This window comes from Tenrec ecaudatus, chromosome 1 (genome assembly GCF_050624435.1).
Source record: "Tenrec ecaudatus isolate mTenEca1 chromosome 1, mTenEca1.hap1, whole genome shotgun sequence".
In the NCBI taxonomy this organism is placed as follows: Eukaryota; Metazoa; Chordata; class Mammalia; order Afrosoricida; family Tenrecidae; genus Tenrec; species Tenrec ecaudatus.
The window spans coordinates 157,712,468-157,738,020 of record NC_134530.1 but is presented as its reverse complement, the minus strand read 5'-3'; the positions used below and the strand labels follow the sequence as shown (position 1 = coordinate 157,738,020).

Genomic DNA, 25,553 nt, shown 5'->3' with positions numbered 1-25,553 from the left:
GCATTGTATAAATCAGAGGTTCTGGATTTCCCTGTGGGCACATGGCAGAACAGAGAACACTGTGGTACATTTTGCACAATGTTAAAAAGATTTAATTTAAAAGTTTAGTCTTAAGATGAAATGATGATGCTAGTAGGTGCTGATTAAAATAAAAATGTATTTACTTGGCAACTTAAAAATTGGCAATCCATGTGTGGTCCCAAGTTTTTATTTTTAAAACTGCTTTGTGGAATCTATAGGTCAGCAGAGGAAACCAGTAGTCTAAATCATTGTTCTCCAGGCTGTGAGCCAGAAGGTTTAATAGGAATTCAAAATGACAAAATACTGCATTCTAAACCTCTTTCTATTTCTGCCAGTCCACTTCCTCCTTTATGACAAAAAATCATATTAAAGCTCTGAAAATCTTTCAGTATTGAAATTATACTTAATCCAGTCACTTCCAGACTTTTAGTTTTTGCTCTTGCAGGCCACTGACTAATATTTTGTGGAATATGGTGTATTTGAGAAATCTTTGCATTCAGATTGCCCAGAGAAATGTATTTACTCGCTTATTGTCATTGAGTCTTTTTCGACTCCTGGTGACTCTCACAGGACAAGGTAGAACTGCTCCTTTGGGTTTCTGAGGCTGTAAATCTTTACAAAAGCAGAAAGCCATATTTTTTTTCTCCCTGAAGGCAGCAAGTGGTTTTGAATTACTGACTTTGCAAGTTAGCACCCCAACTCACAACCCATTATGCTACAGGGCTCCTTGAGACATTTATTAGAACCTACAATTTGTTGAAAGCTTAAATATTTCAGGCACTCTCTCATTTAGGTGAAGTGACTTGCCCAACATCACACAGCTGGTTGGTTACTCTGGTTCTAGTCCAGCTTGGCTTAATTTGAAATTATTGCTTTTAACCATCATGCTGTTCTGAAGCATTGCTCAGTTTTTTATTTTAAGATTAAGTACCTAAGACTAGGATATTCAAATACGTTTGTTTTGTGTGGTTTTATTTGTCTTGCAGCTAGAATACAATTGGTGGAAACATGATTTTTATCAGCACATGCACTTGGTTTCAGTGGCTTTCAGTCCCAGGTTATTTTTCTTTCCCTACCGAGTATGCTGTTCTGCATCATACTTCGAATGTAGAGCTTTAGAAAACATTTGCTGAGTGAATGAATGTTGTTGGTTTGTGTGAGAGGATTCTGTCAACCTAAGCTAAATGTTAAGAAGATAAATTTTCCTTCAAACCATCGTAGTACTATCAGAACTAAAGACTTAGTCCTGGAGATCAGTTAGCATTTTATGTCCAAGCTGCTGTGTTATCTCCCCTCTTGCTAATTTTAAAACAAAGAGCATTGTAACTGAATCTTGTCTGGCCATATAGTGTTGTTTGAGGTTAATTTTATCTCTGCTATTTCTTGTAGTTGTTTTTTTTTCCCACAGAAAATTTGGCTGCTTGTCCATTTGATCAAGCTTATAGCAAGTAAGGGTCTTTGTCCTGCGACCTGATTCTCAGTCTTGTTGCACAATAAGCTAAAGGAGACTGGTGGATTATACACTCCTCTTTGGAGTCCCTGATAATGTCAGTGTGCGGTCACGGCCTGGAATGCAGGAACAAAATGATGAAGATTGTGAATGTTACTATTCTTAGTGAGTGAGACCGTAAACCAAAGTAGTTTTATTGTCTTGAACTGAATCACAGCTCTCAACAGTATGTAAGTTGTATAGGTACCCTTGTGTAACACTGAAACTGTGGCCTAACTTCCCCAGTTGTGGCCAGGGTTGGGTGGGTAGTGGGTGGGGGGTTGGGAATGGGAATGGCAAGGTGGGGAAGAGGCTCTTCTCTTGTCCCCACCTTCTGATTTATAGCTTAAATGATAATTTCTTAAGGGTTCTTGAACTCAGAGAATTACTGTATACACTCGACTATAAGCCGACCCGAATATCAGCCGAGGCACCTAATTTTACCACAAAAACTACATTAAAAATGTGCTGAAAACTCAGCTTATACATAAGTATATACGGTAATTTCAGAATGCCAAATATGGATACGCTCCCTCTTAAATGAATAGTTGGACATATGAATTACGGTCCCCCTCCCCAAGCCCACTGCAATAGAGATAATCCCTCCTTAGAGGGCCCTGAAGCTGTAAATCTTCACTCCAGGAGCTCACCCCATCTCCTGTGAGTAGCTGGTGGGGTCCAACCACAGACCTTTTGGTTAGCAGTCTACTGCAGCGTTTCCCAAAGTGGATGGCACCACCCCCTGGAGAGGGCACTGGAATGAACCAGGGGGCCTGCAAAAGCAGACTTACACTGTACCTTGGGTTGTGGGCTTTAGTACCAAGTTCTTAATTGCCAGAGGGGGCAGTAGGCCAAACAAGTGTGGGAGCCTATGGCCTAGTGCTTGACCGCTACACCGCTGGGGCTCCGTGGACACCATAGTGGGAGAGACACTTCTTGGGTGCCTGGAGGAACGCCGGGCGAGACAAAGAGGAGAGCATTCGTGTTCTAGTTTTACAGATGGAGAAACTGATCCTTTTCAGACCACCCAGGTAACGGTGGAATTGGAAGCAAAATTGAGAAGTTCTGGTGCTTTTATTTTGTGGTTAACTGTATGCTTTCGAAAAGTGAGGAAGTGTGGCTTGGCTTGAAAGAGGATGATAAAGGATTATGGAAAAAATATCGAAGCGGGGAATAAAACCCACCCAGGAACTTTGTACTGAACATGTGGAGTTGGCCTGAATTGGCATGAATTTCATGTGTGGAGAGTGCATGGCCGGTGGTTGTTAGTGGTCATTGGGTCAATTCTGACTCAAGACAACCCTTTCAAATACGAGTGGGCTTCAGAAAGTTCCCAGAAAAATTCCACGATCTTTCAGTCCCATTTTTCTTTTTTTTAAAACATTTTATTAGGGGCTTATACAACTCTTATAACAATCCATACATATACATACATCAATTGTATACAGCACATCTGTACATTCTTTGTCCTAATCATTTTCAAAGCATTTGCTCTCCGCTTAAGACCTTTGCATCAGGTCCTCTTTTTTTTCCCCCTCCCTCCCCGCTCCCCCCTCCCTCATGAGCCCTTGATAATTTATAGATTGTTATTTTGTCATATCTTGCCCTATCTGGAGTCTCCCTTCCCCCCCTTCTCTGCTGACCATCACCCAGGAAGGAGGTCACATGTGGATCCTTGTAATCTGTTCCCCCTTTCCAACCCACTCACCCTCTACTCTCCCAGTATCACCCCTCATACCCCTGGTCCTGAAGGTATCATCCACCCTGAATTCCCTGTGCCTCCAGCTCCTATCTGCACCAGTGTACAACCTGTGTTCTGTCCAGTCTTGCAAGGTAGAATTCGGATCATGGTAGTTGGGGGGGAGGAAGCATCCAGGATCTGGGGGAAAGCTGTATTCTTCATCAGTACTACATCGTACCCTGACTGACCCATCTCCTCTCCTAAACCCCTTTGTGAGGGGATCTCCATTGGCAGACAAATGGGCTTTGGGTCTCCACTCTGCACTTCCCCCTTCATTCACTATGGTATATATATATATATATATATATATATATATATATATATATATATATATATATATATATATATATATATATATATATATATGATGATGCCTTATACCTGGTCCCTTTGGCACTTCATGATCGCACAGGCTGGTGTGATTCTTCCAAGTGGGCTTTGTTGCTTCTAAGCTGGATGGCCGTTTGTTCACCTTCAAGCCTTTAAGACCCCTTCGCCACATTTGCTTATGCACCCGTTTGTCTTCGGCGATCGTATCATGGAGGTGTGCAGCCAATGATATGATTTTTTTGTTCTTTGATGCCTGATAATTGATTCCTTCGGGACCACGTGATCACACAGGCTGGTGTGTTCTTCCATGTGGGCTTTGTTGCTTCTGAGCTAGATGGCCGCTTGTTTATCTTCAAGCCTTTAAGAACCCAGACACTATCTCTTTTGATAGCTGGGCACCATTAACTTTCTTCACCACATTTACTTGTTCACCTGCTTTGGCTTCAGCAGTTGTGTCGGGAGGGTGAGCATTGTAGAGTACCAATTTAATAAAAGAAAGTATTCATGCACTGAGGGAGTGCTTGAGTAGAGGCCCAAGGTCCTCCCGCCACCTTAATACTAAACCTATAAATATAGACACATAGATCTATTTCCCCATCCTCATATATATATTTGCATGTACATGTCTTTATCTAGACCTCCATAAATGCCCCTTGACTCCTAGCTCTTTCCTCCATCTCCCTTGACTTTCCTCCTGCCCCACTACCATGCTCCGTTCCGACCTGGGTTACAGCTATACCTCTTCTCTACGCAACCTTACCCTTGATCAATCCCCACCAAGCCTGCCACTCCCCCCTCACCACCATTTTGGGTCCCATGTTGTTCCCTTGTCCCTGTGTTTGTTAACACCACTTCCTTACCCCCCTCTCTACCTCCTCCTATCCCAAGTCCCCCCGGAACTGTCGGTCCCGTTGTTTTTCCTCCAGATAGTTCATCCAACCTGTCCTATTCAGACAGACCTGTGGAGACACTAACATGCACGAAAACAAGACAGAGGGTAAAAAAGCAACAGTATACAACCAGACAACAAAACAACAAGAACCCACTGACAAAGAACAAAACAGAACACTTCACAAAAGAAAGGCTTGTAGTTCGTTCAAGGATCGTTTGCTGGCCCTTAGGAGCGTTTTCCAGTCCAGTCTGTTGGGGCACCACGTCCTGGCCCCAAAGTCCATTTTCAGCATTCTCTGGGGACCTTGCCACTCCATTCCCCCGCTGCTCCGCTGCGCTCCCCCCGTGCTTTGCCTCCGTGTGGTGGGATCAGGTCAGGTGCAATTCACATCAGTCCCATTTTTCTGTGAATTCTGTGAAGCACCATGCTTCATGCATCACTGGTCAGTCCTGTGCCATCACACAGCTCTGTGTTTGAGCTCATTGTTGCCCTCGCTGTCTCAGCCAATCTGTCTGGTGTGGGCCTTTCTCTTTCCCTGACCTGCTACTAAGCATGGTGTTTGTCCCTCTCCAGGAACTGGTCCCACCTGATAACATGTCCAAAATGTATGAAATCAAGTCTTGCCATTCTCCCTGTTAAGTAGCATCTGGCAGTCCTTGGTATTTAATATTCTTCTTTTACATCTTAATTCAAAGGCATCAGTTCTTTGGTCTTCCTTATTCATTGTACAGCTCTAGCAAGCACATGAGGCAGTTGAAAAGACCCTTTCTTGGGCCAGTGCACCCAAAACTTCAAAGTGATATCTTTGCTTTTAAACACCAAAGAGATCTTTTGCAGAGGATTTGTCCGATGCAATACATGCTTTGATTTCATGACTGCTGCTTCCATAGGTGTTGATTGTGGTCTGTGAAATCCTTGATAAGGTCAATCTTTTCTTCATTTATCCTGATGTTGCTTATTGGTCTATTTGTGAGGATTTCTGTTTTCTTTTGTGTTGTTAATTCATCTTGAAGTTTGTTTTCTTTGATTTCATCAGTAAGTGCTTCAAGTTAGTTGTCTTTGCTTTCAACCAGCAAGATTGTGTCATCTGCATATTGCAGGTTGTTAATAAGTCTTCTTCCAGTCTTCAGTCTGTGATCTTCCCTATAGTCCAGCTTCTTAGACGGTTTCTCAGCATACTGATTGAATAAGTATGGTGAAAGATAAAACTTGACATACTTGATTTTAAACTACCTCGTATCCTCTTCTGTTGGAATGGCTGCCCCTAGGTCTGTGTACAGTTCAGATGAGCGTAATGGTGTCCTGGAATTGCTCTTCTTCACTGTGCTATCTTGTTACAGTCTTACATTTTTTTATGATTCACATCTTTGAATACCTTTGCATAGTCAGCAAATCACAAGTAAGCATCTTTCCTGGGATTCTCTGCTTTTAGTCAAGATCCATCTGATCTCAGCAATGATAGCCATCACTCTTCTGAATCTAGCTTGAATTTCTGGCACTTCCCTGTCAGTGTTTTGCTGCAAGTATTTTTGAATTATCTTCAGCACAATTTTACTTGCATGTGATATTAATGATACTGCTTAATAATTTCCAAATTCTGTTGGATCACCTTTCTTTGGGATGGACACAAATATGTGTCTCTTCTAATTTGTTGGCCAGGTAACTGCTTTCCAAAGATGAGTGAACCCCACTGTCATTGCATTTTTTTACAACAACCCAATTGGTCAGTTCCTTCAGCCATGTTCTCACCCAGTGCCTTTAGTGCAGCGAGGCCTCTTCTCAACACCATCCGTTCTTCATCATAGGCTACTTCCTTACATGGCTTACTGTCAACTGATTCTGTTTGGTACAGTGACTGTGCTTACTCCTTCCATTTTTTTTTAATGTTTCGGGTATTAATCAATATATTAACCATAGAATTTCTTTCCTTTTTAAAAAAACGTTTTGTTAGGGGCTCATACAACTCTTACCACAACCCATACATACATCAATTGTGTAAAGCACATGTGCACATTCATTGCCCTCATCATTCTCAAAACATTTGCTCTCCACTTAAGCCCTTCGCATCAGGTCCTCTTTTTTTCTCCCCCTTTCTCCCCGCTCCCCCTTCCTCATGAGCCCTTTATAATTTATAGTCTCCCTTCACTCCCTTTTCTGTTGTCTGTCCCCCAGGGAGGAGGTCACATGTAGATCCTTGTGATCGGTTCCCTCTTTCCAACCCACTCTCCCTCTACCCTCTCAGTATTGCCACTCACACCCCTGGTCCTGAAGGTATCATCCACCCTGGATTCCCTGTGCCTCCAGCTCCTATCTGCACCAGTATACATCCTCTGGTCTATCCAGACTTGCAAGGTAGAATTTGGATCATGATAGTGTGGGTGGGGGTGGGGGTGGGGAGGAAGCATTTAGGAACTAGAGGAAAGCTGTATTCTTCATTGGTGCTACATCATACCCTGACTGACTCATCTCGTCCCCTAGACCCCTCTGCAAGGGGATCTCCAGTGGCTGACAAAAGGGCTTTGGGTCTCTACTCTTCACTCACCCTCATTTACAATATGATTTTTTGTTCTTTGTTACCTGATAACTGACCCTTTGACACCTCATGGTCACACAAGCTGGTGTACTTCTTCCATGTGGGCTTTGTTGCTTCTGAGCTAGATGGCCGCTTGTTTATCTTCAAGCCTTTAAGTCCCCAGACACTCTCTCTTTTGATAGCCAGGCACCATCAGCTTTCTTTACCACGTTTGCTTATGCACTCATTTGTCTTCAATGATAATATCAGGAAGGTGGACACCCACTGATATGATTTTTTTGTTTTTTGATGTCTGATATCTGGTCCCTTTTACACCTCGTGGTCACACAAGCTGGTATACTTCTTCTATGTGGGCTTTGTTGCTTCTCAGCTAGATGACTGCTTGTTTATCTGCAAGCCTTTAAGACCCCAGACGCGCTTTATCTTTTGATAGTCGGGCATCATCAGCTTTCTTCACCACATTTGCTTATTCTCCTGCTTTGTCTTCAGCGGTGGTGTTGGGAAGGTGAACATATAGAATGCCAATTTAATAGAACAACATGTTCTTGTATTGAGTAAGTACTTGAGTGGAGGTCCATTATCCATCTGCTGCCTTGTTACTAAACCTATAAATATATGCACGTATATCTATTTCCCCACCATCCTATATAAAAATATATTTACATATATACATGCCTGTATTTACACCTCTATGAATACCCTTTGTCTCCTAGTTCTTTCCTCTATTTCCTATGTCCCACTATCATGCTCAGCTTTCATTTGGGTTTCAGTAATTTCTCTCAGTTACATTGTCCTTGTTGAATCCCTACCAGGCCTCTCACACCCTCCTTGCCACTAATTTTGGATCACTTGTTGCTCCCCTGTCCCTGGGTTGGTCAGCACCACCTCCTTACCCCCGCCTCCCCCTCGCCTATGTCCCCCTGGAACCATCGGTTCCGTTGTTTTCTCCTCCAGAGTGTTCATCCAGCCTATCTTATCTAGATAGATCTGTAGAGATAATAATATGCACCAAAAATCAAGGCATAGCAAGACAAAGCTACGAATGAGAACACAGTGATGACAACAAAAAAGAAAACTAATGACCCATAAAAGAATAAGTTAATTAATAAAATAAAAGAAAAAATTTTAAAGAGAAAGAAAAACCTGTAAATAGATCAAGGTCTGATTTTTGAACTCTAGGTGCATCCTCCAGTCAACTCCAAAGGGGTGCCACGCTCTGGCCCAGATTCCGTCATTTGCACTCCCTCGGGAGCTCCCTGCTCTGCCGCACACCTTTAGTGTTTTGTGGTGTTGTGGGGTCAGTCCGGGCCAATCCCGACACTGAGTCTCCAGTGTTGTCCCATAGGGCCATGGGTCAGCAAGGGACGTCGTGTTTCATAGTGGGATCAGCCATATGGTCCACTCTGTGCATTGGCTGTTCGGAGTGCGGGTATCATCCTCCAGGCCTGATGGGCCAGGATGTGCTCCACTCTCTCTTCCTCCCCCTTCATTTGCTCCCGTGCGCTCTGATCAGACATGTCCCTCTCCCCTAGCTGCAGCTTCAGTGCCGTCCTCTAAAGTAAATTCTTCCCGGGGGAGGGTAACCATAGAATTCTTAAGAATTCCAACTTGAGGCTTGGATTTTGTCTTTAGTTCTTTCAGCTTTAGAAATGTAGAGCATATTCTTCCCGCTTTGGTTTTCTGACTTGTCTTCTCAAGCTGCTTGAAATCTTCTGTTCAGCTTTTACTTCACCATTTCTTCCTTTTACAAGACTGTCTCCTGACATTCATTTTGTTTCCCCCTTGTTTTTAATGACTGTCTTTCCTCCAGTGTGAGGTTCTTGACGTCATCCTAGCACACGTCTGTCTGGTCTTCGTCATTGGTGTGCGGCGCACTACATCTATTCTTGAGTTGCTCTCTAAATTCAGGTCGGATGTATACGTTGGGTCATATTTTGGATTTCATGGAGTTATCTTTTTGTTTTGTTTCAACTTGAATTTGCATAGGAGTATTGATGGCGTGTTCTGCAATCTTTCCTCTGCTCTTTCTCTGAATAAAGATATTGAGCTTCTTCATCACTTCTTTGTACAAAAATAGGCAATTTGATGATTTCCGTATATCCCTTCTGGCAACTTCAATGAATATAGTCACCATTTATATATTCGAAAAAATATTTACAACAAATAAGTCATTTGTCTCCTCTGAGTAGAGAGCAACTTGAAGGCAGTAGTTTCTCTTTTACAAAAGGATGAGAGAAATGGCTTATTGCTTTTGGGGGGAGGGGCTAAGATTTTGTGCTGCAGGGTGTGGGGCGGGCAGGTTGTATATCTTGGAAATATTTTACACGGAAGGCTTGGTGTCCTTTGATGGTATTAAGTAAGCTGAGGAGAGGTTTGTTTTGTATAATTTTATTGACATATCTTACTCGTTCCCGTTTATCTATTTCTTTCCTCTACAATTCTGTCGTTCATTCCTGTTGGGTAGACTTACACAGCCATCAGCACTCTTAACTCCCCTCTCCCCCAAGAGGAGAGTTGTCTTTTTACAGTACGTTATATAATGGGTACTTAATTCACCCCCAACACGTGCCCCTTCTGCTTAAGATTCAGAATTCTATCTGAATCGATTATTGTAATGGTAAAGCCAAGGCTGGAAGGAAGATGGGCGGCACGGGATGTGGAAGCCCTGTAGTTCATGAAGCTCAGCTTACTCACTCTTGGAAAAACAAGCTAGGGAAAAATAAAATCTAAAGTGAGTCATCTTCAGAAGTGATCCAAGAAATAAACACTTAAAATCTAATCTGTTTGTAATCTCAGGGTATGATTGACTTCTACTGCATGATATTTTATCAGAAGAAAGCATGTATCCATTAAAGGGGAGCATGGGAATTGCTGGTCAGTAATGAAAACATGGAAAAGGCAGAGTTGGAGGCAAACCAACAGTGCCCTTCCTGGTACTACCCAGGCCAGAGGGATCCCAGACTCCTGATTTTGAGGATCTGATGTATGCGAATAGTTGGGATGGATGTAGCAGACTGGCCTAGCATGTGTCTTCTTGCTCTCATTTCTTGTTTACTAAGCCAGTGATTGTAGTCTGGAATAACTATGTTAGCTATTTTTATCGTCTGGCACACCATTTTCTAAATCATAATCTGTACGATACATCTATAAAGTGAGTGTCTACATTTTACAGATGAGAATGTTGTGTCTCAGAAAGGCAGTCTGACTTCCTCAAGACTTCACATCTAACATTAGTGAAGACCTGAGAGTGGAATTCAGCTTCCTGATTATCACACGTTTTCCTTTATGTCATGGGACTTTCCAGGTAGATTTGCTTACTGAGAGAGACTATGCTGAATCGTAGAGGTAAAGCTGACTCCCTTTTCATTATAATTAAATAAACTGGCATTCTGGGTTTTATGTACATGGTCTCTAAATTTGGTTTTATATGAATAACCAAAAGACAACATTAGGTTCTTGTGTTTGTAAGACTGAGGTTATATGGCATTTTCCAAAATAATACTCCCCTGTATGGGAAGGGGTGGTGGTGGTGTGTGTGTATTGAGGTGGGGTAAAGCAGGCAGGGGAGTGGGAATAGTAGTCCAGTTGCGGAATTCCCCAAGGTCTCATCTGGCCTTGCCATAAACCATTCCATCAAGGGCTCAGCAATTGCACTTCTGTCCTTTCCTTGAGAGCATAGGTATTTTCAGTTAGCAGCAGGGACCGGTTATGTAGCTATGAAGGCATTCTGCAAAACCCCTCATGGAATTCTGTATTTGCCAGGAAAGAACTCTCCTGGGAGTCATTGAGAACATACGGCATTTCACAGCACCAGCTAGTGTATTACATTCTAGTGTGAGACAACTGCATACTTATATTTATTATGAAGACGTTTATGTATTTCTTCCTTTTTTTATAGGAATATATTTGCCCCAGATGTGAATCAGGCTTTATTGAAGAAGTGACAGATGATTCCAGGTATTGTACAAGCTCATGAATTAATCTAGTGTTCTATCAGAATTATTTTCTGTCAGCATCAACTGGATGAATAGAAGGGTTATAACTTAATCTCTCTGCCAGCAGTGGGTGTGTGCCTTTGGGTGGTGTGGGTTCTGGAAAAGTGGGACAGGGTGGAAGAAGGAAAATAGGAAGATTCGGAAAGCTATCTCATACTGGGTGTAATGAGATCCACAACTCCAGATGGTGTGCAGCATTCTCGGGGAATTTCTTTGGAGGAAATCTAGTAAATTTTAACTTATTTTCCTGATATTTCTATAAATTGCATATATTTTCAAGGTTCTCTGAGATTCTTGATTGCCTTTTAATGACCATTCTTGTGTACATAAACATGAAGGAAGGGAAATTGCCGCTCTACCTTTTGGTGGGCAGGGGGCTGACTCCTGACAGAGATATCCGTTAATAGTTATGAGAGTGTTCTAGTCAGGAAAACCGTTCCTCCTGGGCGGTAAGGAAGCCTTGAGTTTCTTGTTCTTAGGAGGGTCAATGTGGTAGGGTTTCTCTGGTCAGATGTATGCCATCTTGACTTACTGCATTGTTGATATTTGTGTTTGTAATGTTTGAAATCGGCTTCCATCGGTTCTTAATAAAGATACAAGAATGATAAATAGGGTAAACATTTCAGAAAGTGTTGATATGAGGGGAACTTCAAAAAGTTCATGGAAATTTTCCATTTTCTTTTAATTCAATTTGCTCACGAACCTTTTGGAGCCCCTCAAACTACATTTTCATTCTTGGTTAATATGTATAAAACGATAAAAACTTAATAGCACTGAGAGGAGGGCTTTTTCTGGCCAAACAATGTTTTTCTTTTTGGGGGTGTTATCTGATTAAACATTGGTTGGTCTAGTTGAGAAGGATAAAATGATCTGTAATGTGAAACTCCTAGCCGAGGAATGCCTTTGGAGGTTTGAATGGCAGAAGATCATTCCTATACTGTTGCTGTTGGCAGAATCTAAAGTTGAAGGTCCCTGCTTCCACCACCAAGAAAAGCTGCACACTTCCCAGTATGTATGTACTATTAGTTTGGCGCTCTAATGCTTGCTGACAATGTATGTAAGCGAGCTGGAGCTTCTGGGGAAGTCTGTGGCATGGGATCCAGTGTGGTACAGACACTTATTGTGAGCTAATAATTTTGGTTTTCAATAATACCACATTAAGATTAGCATGACAGAAAGGTGAGCAATTTTGTGTGGATGGCATGCTAACTTGGGATATTGTTTGTGCTGTCATAATTGCATCAAATACTTGCTTCAGGCACTTATGCTGTGCATGCGTTAAATAAAGGTTTTATCAGTTGGAGGGGATAAATAATGGATTTTCCTCCCCCTTCTAGGTTTTTTTATTGTAATTCTGCTTGGTTTTTTTTTTTTTAAGACCTATGTGCTTTTTACTACACCTGAGGGTATTTTTAGATTTTAATTTTTCTATGGGTGACATTTTGGGTAATGCTTATCCTGTGCTAGGTGCTAGTCTAAGCACTTTTCTAAGTATTTTACATGTATCATTAACTCTAGAAGGGAACCTGTGATTCCCATGGATTCTGCTCTCACTTGTGATTCTTTATGTGTGTCTTTGTATGTTAAAGATGGTACTGGGTAAGACCCAGAACAAGAAATCCTATCAATGTGAATGAGGGGGAGTGTGGAGTAGAGACCCAAGCCCATCTGTAGACAATTGGACATCCCCTTATGGAAGGCTCACAAGGAAGAAATGAGCCAGTCAGGGTACAGGAGAATTCTGATGAAACATGGAACTTTCCTCTAGTTCTTTAAAAAAAAAAACAACCTTAAAAAAATCATTTTATTGGAGGCTGTACAACTTTTATCACAATCCATACATATATCAATTGTATAAAGCATATTTGTACATTCATTGCCCTCATCATTCTCAAAACACTCGCACTCCACTTAAGCCCCCGGCATCAGCTCCTCATTTCCCCCACTCCCTCCCTGCCCTCTAGTTCTTTAATGCTTCCCTAACCCCCAAAACTATCATGACCCCAATTCTACCTTACAAATCCAGCTAGACCAGAGCATGTACACTCGTACAGATCAGAGCTTGTAACTCAGGGAAACCAGGACAGATAAACCCCTCAGGACCAATAATGAGGGTAAGGGGAAGGTCAGGGGAGAAAGAGGGAACCCCCTCCCCAGGGAACAGACAACAGAAAAGTGGGTGAAGGGAGACATCAGTCAGTGTAGGACATGAAAAAATAATAATTTATAAATATCAAGGGCTCATGAGCAAGGAAGGGTGGAGGAGGGGGGAAATGAGTTGATACCAAGGGCTCAAGTAGAAAGAAAGTGTTTTGAAAATGATGGTAACATATGTACCAATATGCTTGACACAATGGATGTACATATGGATTGTGATGAGAGCTGTACAAGCCCCCAATAAAATGATTTTAAAAAAAGATTGTACTGGGTCGGTACTATTGGTAGCAACGATTCAAATGCAAAGATTATGTCTCTTGAAAGAGATCCGTGTTTAAAATGGGTGAACAAATCTTTTTTGTGAACTCGGTGTTGGAGTTAGCATGCTAATCCCTGTTACAAAGTTCAGAAGCCAATTTGAATATTTGGCAGGTACATTGTTACGTAATGGATGATTAAAATGAACAATTTCTTGCCTGTAAATATTGGATAATTTTATATCAGACATGCCTTTAGAGGAATCCTTTGTACGTTGTCTTAATTAAGCTTGTACATGTCCGAGAGCATGTGGTTTCTTTATTACCCTTCTCTGTGATGAGCTCTGGTGCTGGCTGCGGCTAGTCGTGGCGCCTACCGTTGGCTCCCTTACGTACTTCAGAGGATATGGTACCCAGTCCTGGCCGCTGCCATCTTCCTGATCATCGCCGTTCTTATAGCTAGAGGAACGTTAAGGAAAGGGGGTGCTGAGGAGGTTCCAGGGGCAGCTGAGCCCCGTAGAAAAGAATGGGTGGTTTCCGTTACCAGGAATCTATGAACGCTTGGGACCAGGTAGTGAAAGCAGAGCCGGACCGCAGACCTCTGCAGCCTGTCTTCCCACGGGCTGTTGTAGTTTAGGGCAGTTTGTTCTGCAGATACTTGCAAGGAAGACCATCATTTGTGCGGGGGAACCTCCCCAACTGAGTGTCAGTCACTCTTGAGGGCAAGGCTCCAGTCTTGCTCTGTTCTGTTTTCTGCAGTGGCTGTCACATAGTAGGCGCTCAGTAAATATTAAATGACAGCTGAGGTAACTCTCCTGATTTTTCTTTGGTTGTGGCCTTGAGGGGATTGTGAAGGAAGCCTAAGTGGAGAAAGATAATCATGGAGATCCTAGGTGTGAGGAGAGGAAGTCACTGCAGGCTGGTGGGAGTACAGTCTGAGGAAACATACGGCATATTCCGCAGCTGAGGTGAATCTCAGAGCTGGCCGAGCTGGCTGTCAACATCCTGGGATTTCTAATCAGAGACTGCGGCGCGAGAGCGGGCACATTCTAAAGAGTGGGGTTAGCTTTGCCTTTTCACTTTTGTTTCCAGGCTGAGCAGGGTGAGTGTTTCCTGCGTGGCCTCAGCACATGGCCTGGGCTGCTGTCCTGAAATGGAAGGCCGTTTGTAATGGTTTGTGAACTTTGTATCACAGGGGTTCGCGAGTGTGTGCTTATGTGTGTCGCTTGAAGTAAAACTTTTTCCAGCAGTTCTTGTGATTCTTCCATCACCTCCCCACAAAGATGTCAGCCAGTTACTCCTCTTCTTTACAAATGGCATAGGAAAATGACATTTAATAGTTCGCACTTTTCAGGACCTGTGGGAATAGATAGTTACTTTATTATTTATATATGTGATATTAATTCAACAATTTATCGTTTTTAGTTAATCAGGTGGGAGGGAATTGCTAAAAACATATAATCTATTAACCCAGAAGACTTCTTGACAAAAATCGAAGCTTTAGTGTTGAACAAACCTTATAGGAGAGCGTGCTGTTTCACAGGCAGTCTGCTAAAGGTGTTGCAAGTTGGAGGTTGGAACTCGCCAGCCCCTGTGGGGAGAACGGTGGGCATCGTTTGTGAAGATAACTGTCCTGGAAGCCAAGAGAGGCGGCACTTCTGCTCTTACCTGTAGGCTTGCTCGCACTTGGACTCCACCAGGCAGCAGCAGGCTTTGATCTCTCCTTACTGGGGAGGGTGGCCGGGCTTTCTTCCCCACAGCCGTTGGGAGGATTTAAACTACTGCTTTCTGGACAACAGCTGAGCAGCTTTTCACAAAAATTGGGCCTCAGGGCTTACCTTTACAAGTCATCTAGAGTGAATTCAGAAAGAACTGGGAGGAGGGGACCTCTTATTTTTCACAGTGGGAATTAAAACCTCTTATTTTTATTTTATATTCTTCTTTATAGGATCCTTGCATTGCCGTGTTTTCAAAGGTGATTAATCTGTATAACATCTGTTGCATAATAAACAGTACATGTATTTGTGCATTAATAAACGACAGACTGCACTCTGAATTTATGTCTTTCTGAAAGGAGGGAAAGACGTGGAAGTGGATGATACAAGCCCTAGATATTTATAGTGTCAAGTGGCCTTTAGCATCAAGAGCAGGGTGAGGGAGAGTCCTCCTCGGCTGGGAAGACCAGAAAAGACTGGAGAGGAGGCAGCACGGAGGTGGCCCCTGAGGGCTGATGGACGCGCAGAGAAGAAGACATGGTTATTGGACGTCGTAGTGTAGAATTAGTCTCCTTACATTCAATCATTCCCAAGAAATCGTTAACTGTTATAACTTCAAATAGTTGTGTTCATCTGGTGGTAGAAGTTTTTTTAGTGATTCATTGTTTTGGAAATCTTATTTCTTAGCCTCTTTGAGAATAAATGCTTGGTTTCCTTTTCCTGGTAGGCCAAATTTGAATGGCTTTAGCTGGCTGTGGGTCCTTTTCCCTTCTCCGTGGTGGCCTTAATCCGTAATTTTTCATTTGGTTTAGCCCTGAGTTTGTGGTTTGTTATGATATTTCTGATAGATTAATCCACATGTCAGTTCCCCAGAGTTGGCTTTGCTGTTGTCACATTGAGATGATTTATTTTTCCTTATTGGGCTTTGTTCTCATTATCCGTTCTATATTTAGCAAAAGGGAGGGGCGCTTGCTCCTGGGAATAGAATCACCACTCACTCCTTTCTCTCTTTAGTTTTTTAGGTGGCGGCAGCGGCGGCAGCCGGATAGATAATAGTACATCGACACATTTTGCAGAGGTAAGTTTTCCCGGGCTGCAGAGATTCTTTAGGAAGGTGGTGGGTGTTAAAATCATGACAGGGAATCAATCACTTCCTGGTACAGAAAAACACCGGCATTTAATTGATAAGAAAAATAGGGGCCAGAGTAGTCTTCAGAAAGATTGTGTGTGCAGTAGCTGGAGGGTTGGTGCGTTACTTTTGGCAAGCTCTTGCTTGTTAGGAGAAAGTAATAGCTTCAAGCTGTGCTGTTCTCAACCTGGTGGTATTTTCAGTACTGTTTTCAGCTTTCATAAATGTGTATATGGTGTGAGGAAAAATGAGTTTATACCATTTTTGACATAACGTTGTTGAGTCTGCTCTGGTCAGGAGGAGTTGTGACCAGTGCAATGGTGAGGCACAGGCTTGCATTTTGTTTTGAGGGTCTGGTTTCTAGAAGTTACCTTGACGAACATGGCTGTGGGTGCATGAGGGAGCCAGCTTAGGGATAAGATAATTACTTGCATTCCAGATGCCAAGATGGAGCCTGTAATTTCTAATACAATGTGGCATCCTATTTTGGGGGTAAAGTAAAAATTGTAACTGTGACTTGAAAATAAGGGGTGAATCTGAATCTTTGAATACCTTTTCATATTAAATGCAGAGAGATTTCCTGTTTTCACTTTATTATCTACTGACCTACAACCTCCCCTTTGTTGGAGTCAGTAGAGACTATCTTTATGTGCACCCACTGTTGCCACACAACTTGTTTGGTTCTAAAAAACTGACAGGCATTAAGGGGGAAAAAAGTTGAATCTCTTATTCAGATTGTTTTTGTGTTTCTGGATCATTGTGTTTGTGTCTCCTCCAGAGAGTTAATAAAACACTTTGGTATTTGTGTGTGTATAGAAGTTAAAACAATCATTAGCATGTATTTGAAAAATGGTATCTAGTACTGCCAAAGCCCCCAGTGGTCTCCTTTATTCTCTGAAGAGCATTTAAGGCCTGCAGCCCTTCAGGCTTTTGTATTGTTATAGTCAAGAAACTTGAAGGGTAATGTTTGGGTACTAGTCCTGTTTTATTAAGGGACTTTAGTTTGCTTCTGGCCTGTGGTACTTAATTGCTCCTAATATTTGATATTAAGCTTTCATGGTACACTATGAACTGCTTTACTACTTGGCATTGGTTGACCAAAAAGTGATTCAAGAGAGATCACATATTGGGCCTTCCGTTTTATCTTTTCATTAAAAGAACATTATTAAGAAAATGTTTTGTTTGCCAGGCCTGGAAAGCTCTGATTTTAGTATTTTCTCTTTCCTGTGTGTGCTTATCTTGATAACATAGATTTGTCACTTACTGATTATGCATATGTAGAAGAATCTTCACCTGATTTTGCTTAAGGGTTAGGTCTTTCTTTAGGAAATGGAAATAGATTCTTCTGTCAGTTTGCACAGGTATGATTCACCAGGAGGCGATGAATTGAGTAAGAGGAGAAAAATAAATCTATGTGGTCAGTTTCCTAACTTAAGCAGTGTTAAAATCGACACTGGTGGCATGAACTGTTCTTCAGGTGCTGAAGTAATTTTGCTGAGTCATATAGCCTGTGACTTTATCTTCTTTACTAGTGACAGGGTCTGTGGCAGGGCAGTTTTCACCAGTTTCCTTCTGTTATATTTCCTGGTTATATGCATGAGTATTTTTCAGTCTTCTTTTCTAATAATACTTTGCATTTTAAAAGTGGGAGAAATTCTGTCTTTATGTGATTATGAATGTTTTCAGAGATTAAAAAAAGTCAGCTAAGAAGTACACGTTGTGTGTTTTTATACACAGCATACTTCTAAGAGTAGGGGTAAGAAGCAAATTTTATAGTTGCCTTGCTTATGAGGAACTTATAATTTAGTTGTGAGTGCCAATAAGTAAGTGCAAATACACACAAAGCAAATAAGAACATGAAAAGAGAGTACAGGGAATAATAATAATAAAACAAACAAACAAAACCCCCTTACCTTATTGTGGGATGTACATACTCCCACAAATACAATATGTTAAAAAATTTTAATTTCCCAGTATTAAGTCTGTATATGAACTCATAAGTTTTATTTTTCAGTTCATGAATTGGGGAACCTCTGGTCTGGAAGTCCAATAAGCATTCTGGGCAGAGAGTGCTAGAAAGCAGAAAGGTTTTAAGTCAAGGCACATGGGACCAAGGAAGCTATGATGGGCAGTTTTGGATCAGGCCTTGGGCATTTTCTTTCCATATTTGGCATATAAAGAAGATTTTGAACGAAGTTAACTTAAACCAGCCAGCTTTTCCTGGTTCAGTCGTGGATTAGAAAGTGAAACCAGAACGGACCCACATTTGTAAACTGTGGGTCTACTGGAGTGATCCCTGGAGGCACAGTGGTTATGCGGTGGACTGCAGCCTGTGAGGTCAGCAGCGCAGAACTCCTGGCCACTCTTGGTCGTTTTACAGGGCTTTCTACTCCTGCAAAGAGTTACAGTCTTGAAAAGGCACAGGGGCAGCTCTCCTCTGTCCTATAGGGTCACTATGAGTTGGCATCAACTCAAGGGCAGTGAGCGAGACTGGAACGGGAAGATTGCAGGCAGACACCTTGCTAGACTAGAAACGTAATCTCCCTCCTGGAAAACCAAGGGCAGTGTGTGCATTGTACAGCAACCCAACCTCTTGACTGCCAGAGTTAGAAACTGGTTCAGAGATGGCAGCTGACCATGTTGCCTTTAGTGTGTGTCACTGGCCTGCCAGTAATCCAAGATCTCTCTCTCTATCTCTTCTGGGTCTCCCATTCCAGGGCTTCGACCACCGTTTTCATTCCTGCTCCTGTTTGAGGAGACCCACATTTTACAAAATGGGTTCGTTTATAGTTTGGCTACATAGGCCATGACTGAACAGGTTCAAACCGTTTGAAGCCCTGTACAAACTGAACAACTAAGCATAGTCTAATTGGTTAGCTTAGCTAAGTCCTTTGATTGGCTTGAGTTTAGCTGCAAGGAAGGTTAGGAATTTAGAGGAAAGAGAATTTAGTTATGTTTTGATTTGACTATTTGGGGTCTAGTGTACTCAAGCTAAAGGAAGCTTGCTGGTGCTATGGGCTAGTTGGGCTGCTAATCACAAGGACATTGGTTCAGATCCACCAGCCTACTCATAATGCCCGTATAGGACAGAGTAGAACTGCTCCTGTGGGTTTCTGAGACTCTTAACTTTTTACAGGAAGCCTCGTCTGGCTCCCGAGGAGCAGCTGGCGATTTGGAACTGCTGATTTTGTGGTTAGCAGCCCAATGTGTCTAAGCAACGTTTCTAACTGAATTGTCGTTGTTGAGAATGGGATGGGAGTAGTTGGAATGATGTGGGTATGGGGGGAGGAGGGATGCTAGGAATATGGGAGGTGTTTGAGAGGGGAGTTTAGGGTCTGTGGAAAGGGAATCTAAAGATATTGCTTGCAGTTTTGGAGAGAGAGAATGTTGTATTGAAGTCTGGGTGTGACCTAGAGAATGAAACCCTTGGCTGCCCGAGGATTCGATCACTTCCTTGTTTTACAAAATAGGCCCTTGGTGTTAGCTTGCAGTTACCTGATTGTGAACAGTTCACCTGTCGGAGCAGCACCTTCTCCTACACTCTGCCGTTGGGTCAGTTCTGACTCTTAACTAGGGGACACATTGAGCTACTAAGCACACGGTCAGAGGTTCAAGCCCACCATGCAGCTCTGATAGGAGGAAGACAAGGCTTTTAACTCCCATAAAAAGTTACAGTCTCGGAAACCCCAAGGTCCTACTCTGTCCTTGGAAATGAAGAGTTCAATACCAGGCTTTTTGTTGTTATTTGTTTGTTTAATGAGAATACAAGTTACTGTGGTGACAGTTAGCGATTTAGCATTAACAAGCTGATTCTGGAAAGCCTGGCCACTTACAGATGTGTAACTGTGAAACAACCCCATTGAAGTTAAATCTCAGAAAATGCAGTCTTTTTCATAGGTTTGTTGTTGACTGTTCTCTTTAAGGGAAGAGAGGAGCTTGACACTTAAAAAAGACCATTTTATTAGGGGCTCGTACAAACTCTTATCCCAATCCATACATCCATCCATTGTCTCAAGCATATCTGTACATGTGTTGCCATCATCACTTTCAAAACATTTTCTTCTTACTTGAGCCCTTGGTATCAGCTCCTCATTTCCCCCCACCCTTCCTCATGACCCTTGCTAATTTATAAATTATTACCATTTTTTCATGTCTTGTACTGTCAGTATCTCCCTTTACTCCCTTGTCTGTTGTCCATCCCCCTGGGAGGGGGTTATAGGTAGGTCATTGTGATCGGTTTTCCCTTTCTCTGCCCACCTTCCCCTCAACCTCCTGGTATGACTACTCTCAATATTGGTCCTGAGGAGTTTATCTGTCCTGGATTCCTTGTGTTTCCAGCTCTTCTCTGTACCCATGCACATGCTCTGGTCTAGCCAGATTTGTAAGGTGGAATTAGGGTCATGATAGTGGGCGGGAGGAAGTATTAAAGAACCAGAGAAAAGCTGTATGTTTCATCTGTGCTATTCTGTACCCTGACTGGCCCGTCTTCTCCCCATGACCCTTCTGTAAGGGTTGTCCGATTGCTTACAGATTGGCCTCCACTTGGCACTTCCTGCCTCATTCACATTATGATTTTTTGCTCTGGGTCTTTGATGCCTGATACCTGATTCCATTGACACCTCATGATCACACAGGCTGGTGTGGAGTTTGGCACTTTTGAGCGAAAAACAAATTAGCAAAGCTAAAGGCAACACTTGTTTTGTGGTCTCTTTTGACCAGGCTTTTATTTCTTAAATTTTGCACTGAGACTCCAGATAGGGCAAGATATGACAAAATAACGATGTATAAATTTCCAAGGGCACATGAGGGAGGGGGGAAAGGGGAGGGAGGGGAAAAAAAAAGAGGACCTGATATAAGGGGTTTAAGTGGAGAGCAAATGCCTTGAGAATGATTGGGGCAGGGAATGTATGGATGTGCTTTATACAATTGATGTATGTATATGTATGGATGGTGATAAGAGTTGTATGAGTCCCTAATAAAATGTAGAAAAAGAAAAGAGGAGAAAAAAATGATTAGGGCAAAGACTGTACAGATGTGCTTTATACAATTGATGTATGTATATGTATGAACTGTGATAAGAATTGTATGAGCCCCAATAAATTGTTAAAAAAAATTTTGCACTGAGTAAGAGATATTCCTTTATACTAAAATACCAAAAGCCCATAAGCAAATCCACCATTATAGGACAGAGTGGAAGGGCTGCCTAACGTTTCTGAGAGAGTCATCTTTATGGGAGCAGGAAGCCTCATCTTTTTCCTGCCGAAGAGCTGGTGGGATTGAACTGCCAACCTTGTGGTTAGCAGGCCAAGGCTAATCAAACGCTATGCCACTAAGGCTCCTTTAAGCCAAAACAAGATTTTTAATTCTTTTCCAGCCTTGAAAGCTTTGACCATGACCTAGTGTCGGTGAGACATCTGACTAAATTAGAGTCTGTTGGCCCCAGTAGATTACTTCAGGGTGAGAGGGACTCTCGCAGCTGCCTAGAAAAAATGATAGCTTCCTGGGAAGGGACATCCGGGTGCGCACTAGAGAGGGCAAAATGTTCTGCGCAGTGTGCTTTATGTCTGTGCATTTCAAAAAAGACTCACTTTGTTACATATGCAGCATTATAATGGCAATGCCAATATATTTTTTAAAGCATTTTAGTCCTGCTATTTAAAATTTTTACTGCGAATTGGATGAAACGTCACAAAGCAGATCAGTTTTATCTTAAAAAAATGCGTACACATTTTGCTTCATCTCACTGATTGCAGTCCCCACGATGTACTTATCCCACTTCCTCCCTGTGTTCCCCGCCTTCCTGCAACACCCCCCTACTGCTTTGATATCACCATTTCCCTATGCAGCCCTTTCCTGGTTTGTCCAGAGGCGTAGATACTGAAAGACACTAGAATGCAAATGCTCTGAGAATGATGAGGGCAACAAATGTACAAACGTGCTTGACACACGGTGGATGGATGTGTGGATTGTGATGAGTTGTACGAGACCCCAATAAAATGATTTTAAAAACAAAACAGGGAGAGGGGAGTGGAGAGGGAGGGGAAAATGAGGAGCTGATACCAATGGCTCAAGGAGAAAGCAGGTGTTTTGAGAATGATGATGGCAACATAGGTACGAATGTGCTGGACACAAATGATGTGTGTACGGATTGTGAAAAGAGTTGTATGAGCCCTAATAAGATGATGTAAAAATGAGAGGTACAAGATAGAAGGAAATGTTCTAAAACTGATTATGGTTGTAATTGCACAAGTCTATCTAATGTGCTTAAATGATCGACTTGTTGGATATATGGATTACATGTCAGCAAAACTCTTAACTCTTTAAAATAAACAAACAAACAAAACAAAGTTGTTTTTTTAAAATGGAAACTCCCATGGTGCAAGGACAGTCTGTAAGTCCCACCAGACCACCTTTCCCTGCATGGATCTGGTAAGAAGGTAGGGGTAGTAGAGACTGATAGGATTCACTTGTGAGTAATTGCAAACCAGATTCCCTAGTGGTCTCTTGCTGTGTCTGAAACGAGCCCTCTGAGAAGCAGGAGGCTCTCATTACCAGCAAAAGATAGGAGTGGAGCCTTTCCTCTAGACCCAGGAGCTCTACGTCGTGAACCTCCTCCTGGATCCAGTTGACAGCTATACCATCAGAGGAGCAGCAGACGCGGGAGCCAAAGCATGGATTTCCCAACCCACAGGACAAGTAAAGCTGAGTGTGTTTGTGCAGGAGGCTGGTTGTGGAGGAGGGTGCCTCTGGGCACTTAACTGGGGGAATTGGACTGGCTAACCCAGGGAAATAGAACTGAGTGCCTGTGGGCTTACTGCAGTAAGGTGCCTCTGTGCATTTAAATTGGGGAGCTGAGTTTGCTGACCCAGAAGCTTGTGCTGATGCCTTCGGAAGAGACTTATAGCAGGGTGGGTGGCATGCTGCTTTGATCATTTATTGGCAGACCTGAAGCTTTGTAACATGTCTTGGAAAACAACTACCCTGAATATTTCCCACAGGAATTTAAATTTGTTAACGTCCTTAGTACACCATTAATTATGAATTTTGTGAGTTTATGTGTAGCCATCACGGTGGATGTTAGAACCCAGAGAGATCAAGTAGAGAGGCAAATTGTAGAACTTCAATTAAATCAACACACAGTCTCATCACCTGGTTGTAACTTCGTTTTGCGTAATTCTTCCCATTTCTTAACTTCATGATTCATAATTATTTTCAGTTGCAATCATAAGAGCACACTTTTGCATTTCTGATTTTATTTACTTTACAGTATAATGTAAACGTTTTTCTTTCCATAGTTCTAAAAATTATATACTTTATGACTTCATGTCTGTACTGTAAACATTAGACATGTTTAATATGTGCTGGTTGATCACTGATGATACCTCTGAGCAAAGAACAAATTGAGAAATAATACATACCAAGGGGATTTTAAAAAACTTGTGGAAAAATGAAAAGAAGATGGGACTTTTTTGGGAGAGCTTTTTGAAGCCCCTTTGTAGAAGTTAGATAGAAACAAAAACTTAGTTTTGATCCACTTGACATGGACACACTTAATCTGTGGCCAAATGGCCACCCTAAACCTCTATGGGCTGGCTTACCTGAGAATTTGGCTGTAGAGCAGCCCCACGGATTCAGACTCACTTCCTTTGCGTTTGTGCAGCTTCCTAATCCCATGCAGGACCTTCCTGGAGAAATGGGAACTAGTAGATTTTAGGCTGTTGTCATTCGCCAACCAGATAACATTACTCGGGTAGGCTAGAGTAACCATAAATGCTGCAAAAGGTCAAAAGTGAAATCCGAGTCTCCCTCGTTCCACCCTTTGAGTTTAAGTCGTGGTCAGCTGACAGTGGTGTCTGAGGGCCCTTTTGCTCAGGAAGACCCCTAGGGAGACCCTCTCCATTAACACAGGACACGCCCTCTCGGCTGTGCTTCTGGGGCCTGGGTAGGTGTCTTCACTTCTGCTTGCCTTTTACTTCTGAATGCTCAAGAACAATAAAAACTGCAAATGTAAGTTGAGCTAAATCAAATGCCAATGTGAATTTAATTTTGTCTATAAAAATGGCCAAATTAAATGGTTCAATTAAATGGTTAATTAAATGGCCAAATTAAATGGTTAAAAGAAGTTAGTGCTTTCAAACCATCCTTACCTAAGTAAACTACCTTTTACCTGTAGTAAAATATCAGCCTGTGGTGAAATGAGTTCTGCTTTTTGACCTCTTGCTTTGGTTCTTTGGAAAAACAGCTTGAGAAATTTCCCTCCTAAGTCTGACGAGTTACTTTTTAAAAATCATTTTATTGGGGGCTCGTACAGCTCTTATCACCATACATACATCCGTTTTGTCAAACACATTTGTACATTTGTTGCCATCATCATTCTCAAAACATGTGCTTTCTATTTGAGTCCTTGGTGTTAGCTCCTCATTTTTCCCCTTCCCTCTTCCCCCACCCTTACTCCCTCCCTCATGAGCCCTTGATAATTTATAAATTATTAATATTTTTTCATGTCTTACTTTGATTGGTCGAGGAGTTACTTTTACCCTTGTTTTCTATTGCAGAGGGTTTGCGGATTTTGCCAGGGTGATTTAATATTTCCCCGGTAATTTTAAGAATTGTTTGTGGTTTGATACTTCAACTGCAGCCTGCCCTGTGATTGGTTTGCACCTTGCAGGGATTGGTCCATATACTCTGCAAATAAAATTCCTACAGCCTAGTATGCATTTTTCCAAGACAGAACTTGTGAATGTTAACTATGCCAGTGATTCTTTCAGATGCTTCACAAAAATTCTTCTTATGTTCCTTGTTAGTTTCTGCTTACATAAGCCATGTCCTGAATACCTGGTTTTGGTATATGAGGGTTTTTTCCCTCTTATACATTACTAACTCAGCTCAGAAAGCACATGACCTAAAGCTATTCTTATACCTAGTGTTGATTTGGTATAACTTTGTTTGGTGTGCTCTTTTATCCTGTGTTTATGATCAGGATCCCCTATTATTTTAGAATGGATCTGGGTCCAAATACATCGACTATTACTTCTAGCTTATACTAATGTGCAGCTTCCCAAACAAATAGCTGAGTGCTTCCTTTCTAATGTTGAAGCTACTTCTAAGGTTGACCTTAAGCATTTTTACATAGATTAGGTGTGACACCAATTTATAGTCATCTAAATTACATAATTATAATTTAAGATTGTTGATATTATGACCTCGTCGCTTGACCTTCTAGTCAAAATAGAAAAATATTTTGTTTTAACATGAATTATTATGAAAATAACAGTCACTTTGAGAGTTTGTTTT

General features: G+C 42.0%; 1 protein-coding gene across 3 annotated transcripts in view; it reads left to right on the top strand.

The window, feature by feature from the left end:
• Nucleotides 1–25,553, top strand: part of RNF115 (ring finger protein 115) — a 64,877-nt gene that overhangs the window by 22,682 nt on the left and 16,642 nt on the right. Inside the window, exons 1-3 of one of the 3 annotated variants that reach the window (XM_075560569.1) lie at nt 10,939–10,963; nt 11,955–12,009; nt 16,145–16,208. In XM_075560569.1, the coding sequence (XP_075416684.1) occupies nt 10,954–10,963; nt 11,955–12,009; nt 16,145–16,208 (129 nt within the window). In that variant the 5' untranslated portion in view covers nt 10,939–10,953. Of the gene's footprint in view, nt 1–10,904; nt 10,964–11,891; nt 12,010–16,144; nt 16,209–25,553 lie in introns of those variants that run through there. The other 2 variants (XM_075560559.1, XM_075560551.1) reach the window with 2 other exon arrangements.